This window comes from Mesoplodon bidens, assembly GCF_964165515.1.
Source record: "Mesoplodon bidens genome assembly, contig: HAP1_SCAFFOLD_157, whole genome shotgun sequence".
Taxonomy (NCBI): domain Eukaryota; kingdom Metazoa; phylum Chordata; class Mammalia; order Artiodactyla; family Ziphiidae; genus Mesoplodon; species Mesoplodon bidens.
This window is the reverse complement of record NW_027671774.1, coordinates 940,654-955,312: the sequence shown is the minus strand read 5'-3', so window position 1 is coordinate 955,312 and position 14,659 is coordinate 940,654. Positions and strand designations below refer to the sequence as shown.

Here is a 14,659-nt window from a genome sequence, read left to right as displayed (position 1 = left end):
TATGAGTCACTTGTTATCGTGCTCCGAGGCAGGTCTCATTGGCGCGTCTGCCAGCTCGCTCACATCTGCTGGGCGCTGTTTGGGGCATTTTAACCTTGGTGGTGTCGTGTCTGGTCCCACGGGTCAAGGAGGAGTAATTAAGCTCTGAACAGCTAGAAAAATTCACGGGCCCCCACGTCTACCGCAGTTTTCCCACAGCTTTGTTTGGGGTGTTCCGGGTTCCAAGATGAACAGACGTGGGGTTCCTATTGTTCCTCGTAAAGAAAGTGGGAGCCCCTGTCCTCCTCTGACCCTCATCCCCAGCCTTCCCAGGACTCCCAGGCTGCACACAATCAGCAGGGAAGCCGGGTGCAGGTCACAGGACCCTGTATTGTATGCATCTTTTATTCGTAAAAAGTTCCTTTGTGCTTCCTGTGTGTACTAATGATAGCTGTCGTTAATAGCTTTCTGGTCTAGCTTGTTCCTTGTGGGGGGAGGAGTTTGCAGTGAGTTCACTATTTCTACAAAGCCCTGATGGAGGCTGCAGTGCAGTGACACCCCGTCTAGAGTCGTGGTCTATGGATCGTTTATTCTGGATCTGCCTCCAGGTTGTGTAGACTCCAAGTGGGAACCCAGCCTGTAGGGACCAGACCCGAGGGGGTGTGGAGGGTGGGTGGGCGGGGAGGAGAGGAGTCAGGTTGATTGATTGCTTTCAACCGAGGTTTCCTGTCCTGGGCTGCTGCCTCCTGTTGAGGGACACCAGCTTCCAAATGGGGCCCCCTCTTGCATACACGCGTGGTTGTGTGTGGCACAACCGTGAAAGAAAGTGAAAGGAACAAAAAGCCGAGGCCTGGCGTCGGGAGGGGGGGTTGGCGGGGGGAAGGGGAAGTGTCTGAGGTTGGTCCAAGAGCTGACGGGGGGCCACGGCTCTGTTTTTGGGAAAAGGGGGTGTGTGGCGGGCAGCCCCGGTTTGGCGGCGGCTCTCCCGGTCGATCCTTGCTGGTGCCCCCCTCCCCAAGCCCCCGAGCCCCCTTTTACAGTTGGCTACACCTGGCTTGCATCTTTGAATCGGGGAAGGTGGGGGAGGCTTCCACGGAGAGAACACTCCAGACTGGCCGAAGGGAGCGCAGGACGATGGGCCGGAGCGGTCTCCAGTCAGTGCCCACTCCCCTGGGGCGCGCCGCCGCACATCCTGGGTTCTCCGTGCGCCCACCCAAAGTTGCTTTTTGTCAGAGATTCAGCGGCAGGCGCCTGGGAAGGGGGAGCCCAGAGGAGCGCGCGGGCGGGGTGAGCTGGGGTCGGGGGCTGGCCGAGAGAGCCGGGGGTCCTGGAAGGTCGGGCGGGGGGTGCGTGTGGTGGGGCGGCCCCGCGCGGGGACCTGGCGTAGGAGGGGCGCGGAGCCTGCGGCAGCGCGGGTGTGTGTGGTGGGAGAGAAAATCCCTTTGCTGCCGACCGATTCGTGCTCGGGGCTGAGGCGGGGGAGGGGGCGCCGCTGCCGCTGCGGGCCAAGTTCACTCCCGACTGACCCGAGTGGCTCGCGGCGCTATCCTGGCGCCCTGGGAGGAGGCAGGGAAGGTTCTGGTTGCTCAAAAGGTCAGGGCCAGCTGCGTGAGTTTCCCGTCCCCCACCCCGTCACACCCGCACTCCTGCTCCGCAGCTCTGTTACTAATGCAAAACTTGGGTCGTGAGTGGGGACGCCTCTGGAGGCGGCGACAGCCATGACTTGGAGTGTGCCAAGAGACAGCGCCTGGGCAGGCTGGATCACTCCTTCCACTCCTCACTCCCCCCCAGCACCCATGCCCGGCTGCAGGACCCGTCGGGCGACCTCCTTCAGCCACACCCCAGGACGCCTGCGACCCTCGCCCCGACCTGGGGGCATCCTTGGGGTTCCCTTCTCCCCACTGCTACACATACTGGGGAAAACATCCCAGGAGGACTTGCCCCAACGCTGCACACCCTGGACCGCTTTTTCTCATCTCCCACCTCCTCGCGGCCCCCAGTGCTAAAATAGGAACTTCTTCTTCCCTCCCTTCCTTGACACCAGTAGAGAAGTGTCTGTGTGTGACTCAGTCTGCGCTTGGAGCAGTCCCAGGAAGGGCTCCCGCGCCATGAGCTTTGGGCTTCCATGAAAGCCACACACTCTGCAGAAGGTCACCCCTCTCTGGCCCCCTCTGTGTCCCTGCCTCAGCCTTCCCTCTGCCGCAAGGAAACTATGTAGCCATTCTGGGGTTGGTTTGTTACGTAGAATGTTTAGTGGAGTCAGATGCTGTTTAATGGGTCAGATGTGGCCTGCACCAGCTATTGCCAGGCAGAACTCGAGTCCATAGTGCAGTTTAATCCTCTGGAAAACACGGTGCCAAATATTTACAGATGAGGGGGCCAGAGTTGAAGAGGTCCGGCCACCTGCCCAGAGACACGCCGTGGATGAGAGTGGGAGCTGGGAGGCTGTGGTGACTGCGCGCGCGCGCGCGTGTCCTCCACAGAGAACCAGCCATGCCGGTGCAGCGAGAGACACCCCTTCCCCGAAGAGGTCCCCAGCCTACGGAGGACCGTGGCACATGGCATGCTGGCTGGGAGCCCTGCCGTCTGCCCGGCCTTCTGAGCCGGAAGCTCCCCAAAACCCGTCCAGGTCTTCTTGGTCACTAACTGGATAAATGCCTGATGCGGCATGGGGTGCCTAGAGAGTGAGGCCCTAGGAAGGGGCACCGTTCGTATTGGAGTGGAGTTGGGATGGTTTGGTGACACTGCTTCCCATTCCGTCGCTGTCACTTGACAAGCGTGCTGTGCAGACTTGAACCAATCCATCAGCGCCTCAAGGGCGGAGGCAGTGGAAAGTGGCCCGGTGCCAGGAGGAGCTGGGGTGGAGAGAAAGGAGAGGTGGCAGGAGTGGCCTGGTGCTGCCTTCCTCCCTGCGCTCACGCCAGCCTCTCACGGCCACTGCTCCTTCCTTTGCAGCCTGTTTGTTGCCTGCCAAGGGAAGTCGCCTTTAAAGAAAAAAAACAAAACAAATGTTCTCTCCTTCTCCTCATTCCATAATGGTGTCTTCATGGCAGGAATCGGCAGAACGGTGGTGGGTGCAGCTGGGGACCCGTGTGCCCCCTCGTGTCTTTCCACAGAGGGCCAAAGTGCCCTCGCTCAGGGATGCCGAGGTTGGGGGGACAGCTCCTAATCTTGGTCCCTCTGACCTCTTTCTGCCAATCAGGCTCTTCTCCCCAGCGTCCAGGCCAAGCTCGGATGCTAATCATAACTCTTGGCTCCCGGACCAGATGACTGCCCAAGTCTGTCGAGGGAGACTCAAGCTCTCCTGTGCTTGCCCCTAGGGCCAGACCGAAAGCCGGAGACCACGCGGCAAGTCTGCGTTTTGCAAGCCGGGTCTCTCCCAGAACTGGGTGTTCAGCGGGCAGCCACCACAATTCCTGGTCTGTTCTTCAGAAACCAGACGCTCTTCCGTCTCCCCGGCTGACCCCTTCTCTTGGCCACCTTCCCTCTTCATCCCTGTCCCACATCCTTGCCCCCTTCTCTCCACTGCTGGAAAAAAGGGTTAAAACCCAGAGCCAGGGTGTAGCTTAGCAGCTCCCACTGGAAACAGGTTGGTGCTTGTAAAGTGCTTTTCATGACTGGCTTCACACATCTTGGCACTTCCAGAAGCATCACCCACCTGTGGAAGAAAAGGGGGGGGTCGTTGAGAAATAAGGGCAGATGAGCCTCTTATATACAGCAGCAAAGCGCCTGCTGTGTCTGTCATCTAAATCACGTCATTTGCCCCCTGCAGCATGACCCACAGCCAAGGGTCAGGGAAGTCACTTTTGAAGAACTTTTCCTTGGAGGTTAAAAAAAAAAGAAGAAGAAGAAAGTAAGAAAGACCCCCAACTATTTCAATAGCCGCTTCTAGAAGAGGAATGGGGTGAGCGTGGCGGTGTCTCTGACCCTATCTCTGTGTCCCTTGCGCCCACGATCCCCTTAGTTAGTTTAGTTCTACATCCCAGAGAGATGGGGGGTGGGCCCGTTCTTCAGTGATGGTGGGGTGTACGCAGTATGGCCTTTGCCCAGGATGAGGGTGTTCCTGCCCAGGATTTGGGCTGTCACTCTGGAGAAGGGCCTCACGCCAGGCAGGGCCCCCGGCTCCTTGGCCCTTTCCACTCAGGTCCATCTTTGGCCCGGAACCGGAAGAGAGTTAAAAGTCTTTAGCTCGTTGCAATGAAATTATGGCTGGCAGTGGCGCCGCTGTTTGTTCAACAGACCTCCACTTTTAAACAGTTCACAAAAAGTTCATGGGGCAGCTAAAGTTTATAAGTGTGTGTGTGTGGGTGTGGGTGTGTGTGTGTGGGTGTAGTCAGCAGGATCCAGTACTGAGCCTTGCCCCTCCTCCTCTTGTTTCTTCACGGCCAGCCCCCCGCCCCGCCCCGCCTCCACTCCCGTGACACCGGACCACGCTCGGGGCCTCAACGGACCACGCTCGGGGCCTCAACCCTCCATCTGACCCTGTGCACGTAAGAACACTTCATCCTGCCACTGGGTGTTATTTATCTGTGCGGTGTTAATATTGAAAACCCCACCAGTCAAGACCTGGAAGGGCGGGGAGAGGCTTTGAAAGCACCCCATGGTCCCAGGTGTCTCTAAAGTGCATTCCCCTCTCATGCTAAGTCCAGGCCGCCCTTTCTAAAGAAAAGCCCTTTCAAGGGAAGGGGGCTGCTGGCCCTTTTTGAGGGGAGGGGAGAGGGTTCAGTAGGATGATTGTGGCAGGGGCCTTTCTGTTTCCTCAGTCAGGTGCTCAGAGGTCCTTGTCCCAAGGTGACAACTGAAGGAGACATGTAAGAGGCAGCTTGTGTAAGTTTTGAAGACTGGAGCACCAGAAGAAGATTGGGGCTTCGAGGGCACACACGCTTCGTCCCTCATCCTTTTCTTAAGGGTTTGATGGAGTGACCCTTTGGCTTCTGGTATAATGTCCAAATTTCATCATGACACCCAGCCAGGGGGTGGCATGGTGTGGTCCTCCCGCTGCAGCCACGGCCAGGACACTTGCACCGAGGAATGTTGCTCCTCCACCTTTTAGATGAGGCTTCCCTGGACATCTTCCTTTTGGTCTTCCTTTTGTAGAAGGGGCTGCAGGGGTTAGGGAGGGGACACTTTGTTGAACGTGCCTTCTGGTCGGCCCTGCACTAGTGGTGGCCTGCCCCCAACTTGATTTGTATGTTCGAAACATGGAAGAACAGCCCGTGAGCCCCCCACAGAACCTTCCTTGATGCCCAAGTCCATCTGAGTCCACCTTTTCGGGGCACTGTGGCCAGCCACTGGAAATGCCCCAGTCTGTCTAAAGAAAGGGACGCTTCCTAAAGAAATAGCTTCTCTAGAATCCCACCAGGCCGGACACAACTGGGAGATCCCTGCCTCTCCTCCAGCTTCATCGTTGAGCTCTAACTACGCGCCGTGTGTCTGCGGCGTGGGGCTCTTGATGAACAGATGGTGTTCTCTTCTGTATAGGGGCCGATGGGGGATGCTGGTGGACAAAAGCCTGTGTTAGGACAAAGAAATGCAGAGGGATAGCCTGGCTGGCTTTGGGATTCAGGTCTCCCAGGTGCTCCCCGACCCCACCCCTAGTCACTCTCGGAAAAAGAGTCCCCAGTCCTTGGTGGCTCCCACCCAACAGACCTGGCAGTCAGCTCCGTGTGCTAAAGTGTAAAAGCAAGCATTTGCGTATTTTTTCCTGCTAACAAAGGAAATGTGTCGACTTGGGGAACATTTGGGCTTTCGGGAGCTGTGTGGGTGGGTGTGTGAGGGAGGAGAAAGAAAAGTTGCCCCCATGAGCTGCACACCAGTGATTTCACACTCAGGTTTGGGTCCTGTGTAAAGAGGCCGTGGCTGGGGGGGGGCCCTCCCCCGCCACCCTGCCCCGGACAAGGGAGTCTGAGCAGGGGAATTGCCTAGGGCCATCGGTCCCAGGCATTAAAGGCTCCCCTACTTATTAACCCAGCATTTAACAGCAGGATATGGAGCTGAAGCGCAGTCAAAAGAAACGGCTCAACCTCCAAAGAGCAATTAAAATCCTGCACGAGGATAAATCACGCACCGTGATAATCCTGTGAATAAAATGCAGCTTGTCCTGACCCTTCACTCATGCAGCAAACTAGAATGTGGTGTGGGTGGGGCTGGTGGGCCGGGAAGTTAAGGAGGGGGCGGGGCTCTCCCCTGTGCCTCAGCAGCCTCCCCCCTCCTCCCGCTAGACGGAAAACGGGTGGCTTCTGCTTGCTCCCCGTGGGCCGGAATCTTGCAGCCCCAGCCCCAGCCCCAGCCCGGCAGCCTGGGCTGCTCCGATTTCTGCACTCGCTCCTGATTGCTGGTCCCCAGCGAGCAGGCGTCATTGAATTACTCAGCCCCCTCCCTCTGCAGCTCCCAGGCCAAACCACCCAGGTTTGGGGCTTAATCTAATCTAGGGCTCGGGTGGGGTGGCTCGCCAGCGCACTGACTCTTTTTACCCCTCCATCTGTAAGTCACACGCACCGCAGCCGTGGAAGTGAGTCGTAGTTTGGGCCACCACACCGGACTGTTGTGCCTTTTAGCCCACACCCCACCCCTGTCCCCAATCCTTTCAGCCACAAGAAGAGTCAATGTGGGGCTCCCTGGAATCTAGCACCGTCCACTTTCGATCCAAGTGTGTTCTCCAAAAGGCTGGGAAAGGGGAAGGGAGAAGGGAGAAGGGCAGGTTAAGGGTGTCATGTGCTGTACCTTGAATGGTGTGGCCTGTGGCTCTTGAACTCTCTGCATCCCCAGCGCCTCCTGCCAGGGAAGTTCCACCTCCCTCCTTGAACCTCTGGCTCAGGTGTGTTCCTTTGCTTCTGGCCATCTGTAGAACGTGGAGCAGGGTCTGCCTTCCTAAGTGCATTCTGTATGAAGTGCCTAGAAGGAGGGTTTCTCTTGTTCCCTCTTTGGCTCCTTTTTTATTCAACCTCCTGGGCTTCTTTTTGTTTTAAACAGACTAGACGCTTGAAGAAAAGCTGCCATCCAAGAAGACGACATGCTTTCAGCACACACCCCCCCCCCGCCCCATATGGGAATGTTCACAGCTGGATGAACAGCGAGAGGGTCCGCATGTGTGGGATCAGCGACAACAGGTAAATGCGCGTGTCCGGCTGAGGCCTGGGGAGAGCGTGGGTCCTTCCTCAGGGTTCCTGAGCAGAGCCCCCCCTTCATGTCCTCACAGCCAGAGTGGGCCCTAAGGGGGTAGGGGGGAGATCTCCTGCCTAGCTGGTGGCCCTTGATTTACAGTTTTAACAGGCAACCTGGCTCAGCGAAGCATTGCCGCCCTTTAAGAGGTTAGCCCCTAAAGCGGCCTTTCAGTGCACTTTCGTCCTTAATTTATTATTTCATATTTACGAAGGAGAATTAATCCCAGTCTATATGCTGCTTTAACTCTAAATGTCAGGAGTGTGGGCCCAGGTGGATCGGCCTTCGATGTGCTTTTAAAACAAATAGTTTGCTCAGTAATAAATGGGACGATAGCCACCCTTCACACCATTGAAGCCCAGGGTTTCTCTGCGTCCTCCGCCACCTGTTAAGCGAGGCCACTGGCTCCTGGTTTCAGTCACCCGGCAGCTCTGTTATGCTTCCTCATCAGTAATTTTGGAGTGCGGGGTAGAGGCAGCTAAGCAGTAGATAATTGAAGCTGCTCTTCCGGGTAATGATGAAACTTCTCTCTGCCGCTTGTCAGTGATTTTATCCTGGGGATTTGGAAGTTGGCACCAAGCACTTTCTTTATCGATGCTCTCTGATAACAAGTTCCAGGGGCAGCCGCAAGCAGCCTGGCACAGATGTGCGGCTTCCCCTGGAGCAGCTGACATTTGTATGATATTAGTGTGTTATCCCCCATCATTTTGATAGAGGCAGTCAAATATGGCTTCATTATCACCATGGAAACCAGTTTCATAGGACATGGTACCTAACTTTGTTTGGGGAAAAGTTTTGAAAGCCTGTCCTCACGGGTAACACAGAAGTGATTGATGTAGCCAGCTCGCAGACTCCAGCCTTGAGGTCCCCACTTTGGCTTTGGACATTGTATTACTTCATTCCTGTCCTCAGGTAGAGCTTATAAGGGTCTGCTAGGACAGCAGAGCCCGGACTGTCCTGCCCGGCCTCTCTGGAGGAAGAATTGTGAGGGTGACGTGGTTGTGCAGACTTCCTGCCTTACCCACCTCGAGGACGTAGCATCTGTGATTTCACATCCCTGTTGCCCTGCCTTTCCTTTGTTTTTCCCAGTCCCGTTGAATCACCATTCGGGGACAACTTTCAATATGGGCCATTGGGGAGGATTTTTTTTTTTTTAAGGGCAGTTGGAAAAACGGAGTTATTAGAAACTGGTCTATTCTGGGGCAATCTATGAAAGATGGATTAAGTGAGGAATGCTTTCATGAAGTTGGTGTGTCCTTCTAAATAGGAAAATTCCTGTAAACGAAGGTGACACTTCAAAGGCCGTACTGGAACTAAGGGAAGACAACCCCTTGAATCACAACGTGGTAAGAGATTAATGGCTTCTGTTGATGTGCTGAGTATCAGTGATCTGTAATCAATCGTGCATTCATTTGCATACCATTAAAGGGCCTTTTGGGGGCGGGGCGGGGTGTTTCAGGGCAGGGCTGAGTAGAAAGCCTAGGCCGCAGGACGAAGCCTCACCCAATTTCTTCCTGGCTCACTTTCTTGGCTGTGCTCGCCATTTACGTCCTCGTCCCCTGGTGACTGGTGGGATACGTGCCGCCTTTTCTTCGATAAGCTACGTGCCACATCAGTGCTCCCAGCTGGATAAATGTGTAGCCTCCAAGTAGACCCTTAGGGTTTCCCTTCCCAGTAAAATATGAAACAGAGCTGTCTTCAGATACCAGGGAGAGGAAGTCAAAAGACACAACTACAGTTTGACCCATGGCCTCTTTATTGATTTAGAAATGAGACAGCTCAAGTCCTTCATTCCTTGCTGTCCCCCTGAAGATTGGTTTTTGTTATGTTAAAGAATGCCTCCCCGCTCCATCCGGGGAAAACGCAGTGCACATCGCCCCGCCCTAACCTGACTGGGGCCTGGGGAGGGTGAGTCCGAGTTCTGTACCCCATGAGGGTGGTTCTGAGAGCAGTGGAGTTGGTATCACCTCAGTTGCAGCAAAGAATTTCTGCTGAGAAGGTGGATCTTCCAGAGTTAATAGATGACTGATTAATGCAGGGGCCTCAAGTCTAAGGGGACCAACGTTTTCCGTGCTTTGAGGACACTAGTTGGACAACGGTGAGGCGGCAGGCAGAGGAGGGTTCTGGATAAGCGGGGGCCAAAGACCTTGTGAATCCTTTAGTTTTTAACCGTTTCGGCTCAGATGTTGAGGCTGATGTCCGATTGAGCTAGTCCGCGGTTTCTCTTTGGGATGGGCTGCTTTGAAGGCATGTCCTCGGTAATACCCATATTCTTCTTCTGCGAAGGTGGACGCGACCACGGCCCATCGGATCGATGGCCTGGCAGCGCTGAGCATGGACCGCACGCACCGGCCTGATCCGGGAAGGGCTGCGTGTCCCCGGAAACATCGTCTATTCTAGCTCGTGTGGACTGGGCTCAGAGAAAGGGCGGGAGGCTGCCACAACCATAGGTGGTCTGGGGTTTTCTTCCGAAAGAAACCCAGAGATGCAGTTCAAACCGAATACACCCGAGATGGTGGAGGCCTCCGCTGTCTCCGGAAAGCCCCCAAATGGCTTCAGTGCTATATACAAAACGCCACCCGGAATACAAAAAAGTGCTGTCCCCACGGCAGAAACACTGGGCTTGGACAGACCTGCCAGCGACAAACAGAGCCCGCTCAACATCAATGGTGCTAGTTACCTGCGGCTGCCCTGGGTCAATCCCTACATGGAGGGGGCCACGCCAGCCATCTACCCTTTTCTCGACTCGCCAAAGAAGTATTCCCTGAACACGTACAAGGCCTTGCTACCTCAGCAGTCCTACGGCGTGGCCCAGCCGCTGTATTCTCTGGTCTGTACCAATGGGGAGCGATTTCTCTACCTGCCGCCACCTCACCACATCAGTCCCCACATCCCATCATCCCTGGCCTCGCCCATGAGACTCTCGACGCCTTCGGCCTCACCAGCCATCCCGCCTCTGGTCCACTGCGCAGACAAAAGCCTGCCCTGGAAGATGGGCGTCAGTCCTGGGAACCCGGTCGATTCCCACTCGTATCCCCACATCCAGAACAGTAAGCAGCCGAGGGTGCCCTCTGCCAAGGCGGTCACCAGCGGCCTGCCGGGGGACACGGCTCTCCTGTTGCCCCCCTCGCCTCGGCCTTCACCCCGCGTCCACCTTCCCTCCCAGCCCGCTGCGGACACCTACTCCGCGTTCCATAAGCACTGTGCCAGGATGTCCACCTCGCCCTCGGTCACCCTGTCGAAGCCATACATGACGGTCAGCAGCGAGTTCCCCGCGGCCAGGCTCTGCAGCAGCAAGTATCCAAAGGCTCCAGAAGGAGCCGAAAGCACCCAGCCAGCTCCCGGGCACACCCGGAAAACAGCAGGTGAAGACAGAAAAGATGGCAGCTCACCTCCTCTCTTGGAGAAGCAGACGGTTACCAAAGGCGTCACCGATAAGCCACTAGACTTGTCCTCTAAAGTGGTGGATGTAGATGCTTCCAAAGCTGACCACGTGAAAAAGATGGCTCCCACCGTCCTGGTTCACAGCAGAGCTGGAAGCGGCCTAGTGCTCTCCGGAAGTGAGATTCCGAAAGAAACTCTTGTCTCCTCCAGGAAATGGCTGTGCTATCTATAGATCTGAGATCATTAGCACGGCTCCCTCGTCCTGGGTGGTGCCCGGGCCAAGTCCTAACGAAGAGAACAATGGCAAAGGCCTGCCGCTGAAAAACAAGGCCTTGGACTGGGCCATCCCGCAGCAGCGCAGTTCTTCGTGTCCCCTCATGGGTGCCGCCGACGCCGTGGTCACTAACGTTTCGGGGTCGGTCTCGAGCGCCGGCCGCCCAGCCTCTGCGTCGCCGGCCCCAAATGCCACCGCCGAGGGCAGCGAGACCAGCAGGAGCTCCGTGGATACCACGCCATCCGTCATCCAGCACGTGGGCCAGCCCTCGACCACACCTGCCAAGCACAGCGGCGGCACCGGCAGCAAGGGCGCCAAAGCCAGCAACCCAGAGCCGAGCTTCAAAGCGAATCCCTCGACCACACCTGCCAAGCACAGCGGCGGCACCGGCAGCAAGGGCGCCAAAGCCAGCAACCCAGAGCCGAGCTTCAAAGCGAATGAGAATGGCCTCCCGCCGAGCTCAGTATTTCTGTCACCAAACGAGGCGTTCAGGTCCCCACCAATCCCCTACCCCAGGAGTTACCTGCCTTACCCAGCGCCCGAGGGCATTGCCATAAGTCCCCTCTCCTTACACGGCAAAGGCCCTGTCTACCCTCACCCGGTGTTGCCCAATGGCAGTCTCTTTCCTGGGCACCTCGCCCCAAAGCCGGGACTGCCCTACGGGCTACCCATGGGCGGGCCGGAGTTTGTGACCTACCAGGACGCGCTGGGGTTGGGCATGGTGCATCCCATGTTGATACCTCATACGCCCATCGAGATCACTAAAGAGGAGAAGCCGGAGAGGAGGTACCGGTCCCACGAGAGGACCCGCTACGAGGACCCAAGCCTCTGAAACCGGTTTTCTGAGATACTGGAAGCCGGCAGCACCAAGTTACATCCAGAAGTCCCCGCGGACAAGAACCTAAAGCCCAGCACCAGCTGAAATCAAGGGAAGACCGTCGTCAAGAGTGACAAGCTTGTCTATGTAGACCTCCTCCGGGAAGAGCCAGATGCTAAAACCGAAGCTAACGTGTCCAAACCCGGCTTCACAGCTGAGAGTGTCAGCCAGAGTGCCGAGCCCACCAAACCCCCACCTGACCCGGCTCTACAGCCACACCGGGATTTCATTGCCCTGAGAGAGGAGTTGGGGCGCATCAGTGACTTCCACGAAGCCTATACTTTCAAACAGGCTCCGGGCCAGCCAGTCTCCGGCTTAAGCAAGGAGAATGTTCCAGCGGTAACCAACAAGGAGAACCTGGCGACGCCGGTCTCGACTCCATTCCTGGAGCCGACCCTGGGGAGCGACGGCTCTGCGGTCACGTTCGGGAAAACCCAAGAGGATCCCAAACCATTTTGCGTGGGCAGTGCCCCACCGAGTGTGGACGTCACCCCCACCTACACCAAAGAGGGAGCTGACGAGGCAGGATCAACCGATGGCAAAGTTCTGAACCCGAAGCCATCTAAGCTGGCAAAGAGAATCGCCAACTCCGCTGGTTACGTGGGTGACCGGTTCAAGTGTGTCGCTACCGGACTGTACGCAGACTCCAGTCAGCTCGGCCGGGAGCAGCGGGCATTGCAGGTGAGCACCCCCCACCGAATTTCAGGAGCCTGACCAGTTGTCAGGTTTTTTTAATGTGTGAAGAGGAGGGGGCCGGGGGTATGATAGGGCAGGACACCGGGCTGATTTGGTTAATGAAGCTTAGGATAATTTAAATGTTTGAAATGTGTCCAGTAAGGGGACGTAAGTGGATACTTGAAGTTATTCTGTAGATTTTAAGCGAACTCCACTCGAATGCTGACAACGGAAGTTTTAATTATTGCGAAGGATGTCTAAAAGACTGCATGACATTTACCTATCAATCACTTTGATTTCTCTGCCGTTACTGTACGTTAACAAATATACCTAAAAGCGCTGCTTAGAGTGCCTTACGTGATACTTGGTGGAGGTGTGTAGCGGCCGCATGTCTGTGAGATTCGTGCAATTTTTTTTCCACCCAAAAAACAAACAAACAAACAAAACAAAAACACAAACCTTGCTTAAAGGGATAGAGTATGTATTTAACTTGCTAGTGAATGATAGATGTTGTATAGGAATTTCCTTAAGATATTTTACTTTTAATTAAAAGACAAATAAAGCCAAATTGTTTTGCAATGTTAAGAAAACAATTGGTTTATGCTTATAAAAATGGATGAAGTTATCTAAATGATCCATTGAGTGCCCATTTTAATTACATACATGGAAGGATTACAAGAGGACAGTATTTTGTCTACCCGCTGCTTACTGTGAGGTCAGTTCTTCAAATTTTTATTACTGGAATCTTCCATAAACCTTTTGAGTTAAATTTCATTTCCAAATATACAAAGGGAAGTTTGTGGGCCATGGTCGTCTTTATTCACTGTGCATTTGTTTTCTTTTCTGTTGTGTTTTTGTTTCGCTTTCTTTGCGTCGTGTTTTTGTTTTGTTTTATTTACCTTCGAAAGAGAATGTCTGTCTGTATGCCACAGTGTATGTATGGCTATACATACACACCACATATATCTCTACATACATATGGCTTTAGGAATAAAGAGTGTGTGACTAGTTACACATAGACACTCTTACGTTTTTATCGTTCAATTTTAAAATATCTCAGTTGTATCATAAATTGTGGTTGGTTTTGGGCAAACTTTTCTTTGAAGATACCTTCCTTTAAGGTAAGGGCAGTGAAATAGCTTTGGTGGTAAGGTGTGTCTTTTTTCCATCTCCGTTCTCTTTGTAGCGTGCAGTGATGCGCTTCTCAGAGTTGGAGATGAAAGAGCGAGAAGGCGGCCACCCCACGACCAAAGACTCCGAGGTGCGCAAATTTAGCCCCACTGACTGGGAAAGGCTGAAAGGAAGTCAGGACAAAAAGCCAAAGTCGGTTGCCCCGGAGGAGGCCATTGCCGACCAGAACGACAGTGAGAGATGTAAGTGAACCCAGGCGGCTCGCGTGTGGTACCACGTCGGTGGGAACGGGGCGGTTCCTCTCCCAGTGCCGAGGGAGGTGAGAGGAAACAGTACGCTTCCGACGGCCCAGCGTCTGGGTGCTGGCTGTTCGGAGAACGGGCTGCTCTGGCCACCCTTCCCAGCTGTGGATTGCAAGGCTGGTTGTCCTTTGGAGCGTTGCGACATCCAGGAGTGAAGCACCTATGAAATGCTGTTTCCTGGCACGCATCTCCTTTTTCCGGAGCAATGCTAGTCCTGTAGTTAGTCATAGTCTGATACAGTAGAGCAGAGGAATGGCAGTGCAGGACCTCCAGCGTAGCAGGTATGTGTTCTGTTTTGTAGCAGGTACGGACACGGGTTTTTGGTAGCAGTGGAATGGCACTTGCAGCCAGAGCCAGACCCTCCAGAGTGACAGTCTCCTGTGGGAGGGAGTGGAGAGTACTCGGATTCTCCCTCCAAAGGCAGAGGTTTCGTTCACGTGCGATGAGGGCTGATGAAGGCCCCAGAGAGATGAGCATCATTGTGTTCTGTGGAGGCTCGTTTGCAGTCATGAGGAGCTGACACCACGCTCCGAGGCCGTGGGATCAACGAGGCCGTTCTTCCCACCAGACGGCTGTGTTCTGTTCTGGAGGCCGAACTGGAGAGAAAGCTCGTGTTGGCCTCGAGTCACACTCTGCGGTCCCCTCAGCTGCTCCCCCACTGGGGTTGACTTCGGGCTTGGCCCTCGAGACTTCCTGGGCTAATGAGATGCGTTGGCAGCAAGTGGAGGTCTTTCTCCCGCTTTCTTCAGTGTGCGTGCTGGTGGCCTGTGGCCTGCAGCCTGCTCCGGACCCCAGAAACCTTACCGGTGATGGTGAGTGAGGGCACCTCGGTGAACGTCGAGGACAGGGTGGGCGTGACATCCTCCTGAGACGGGA

General features: G+C 55.2%; 1 protein-coding gene and 1 pseudogene across 2 annotated transcripts in view; both read left to right on the top strand.

Annotated features, from left to right (window-relative positions):
• Positions 1-14,659, top strand: part of LOC308611092 (centrosomal protein of 78 kDa-like) — a 138,780-nt pseudogene that overhangs the window by 80,506 nt on the left and 43,615 nt on the right. The window lies entirely within an intron of this gene.
• LOC308611077 (BCL-6 corepressor-like) overlaps positions 1-14,659 on the top strand; it is a 36,876-nt gene that overhangs the window by 5,508 nt on the left and 16,709 nt on the right. Inside the window, 8 exon segments of the mRNA XM_081260007.1 lie at positions 6,952-7,088; positions 8,408-8,486; positions 9,427-9,483; positions 9,485-10,720; positions 10,722-11,627; positions 11,631-11,717; positions 11,721-12,356; positions 13,537-13,723. Coding sequence (XP_081116133.1) covers positions 6,952-7,088; positions 8,408-8,486; positions 9,427-9,483; positions 9,485-10,720; positions 10,722-11,627; positions 11,631-11,717; positions 11,721-12,356; positions 13,537-13,723 — 3,325 coding nt within the window.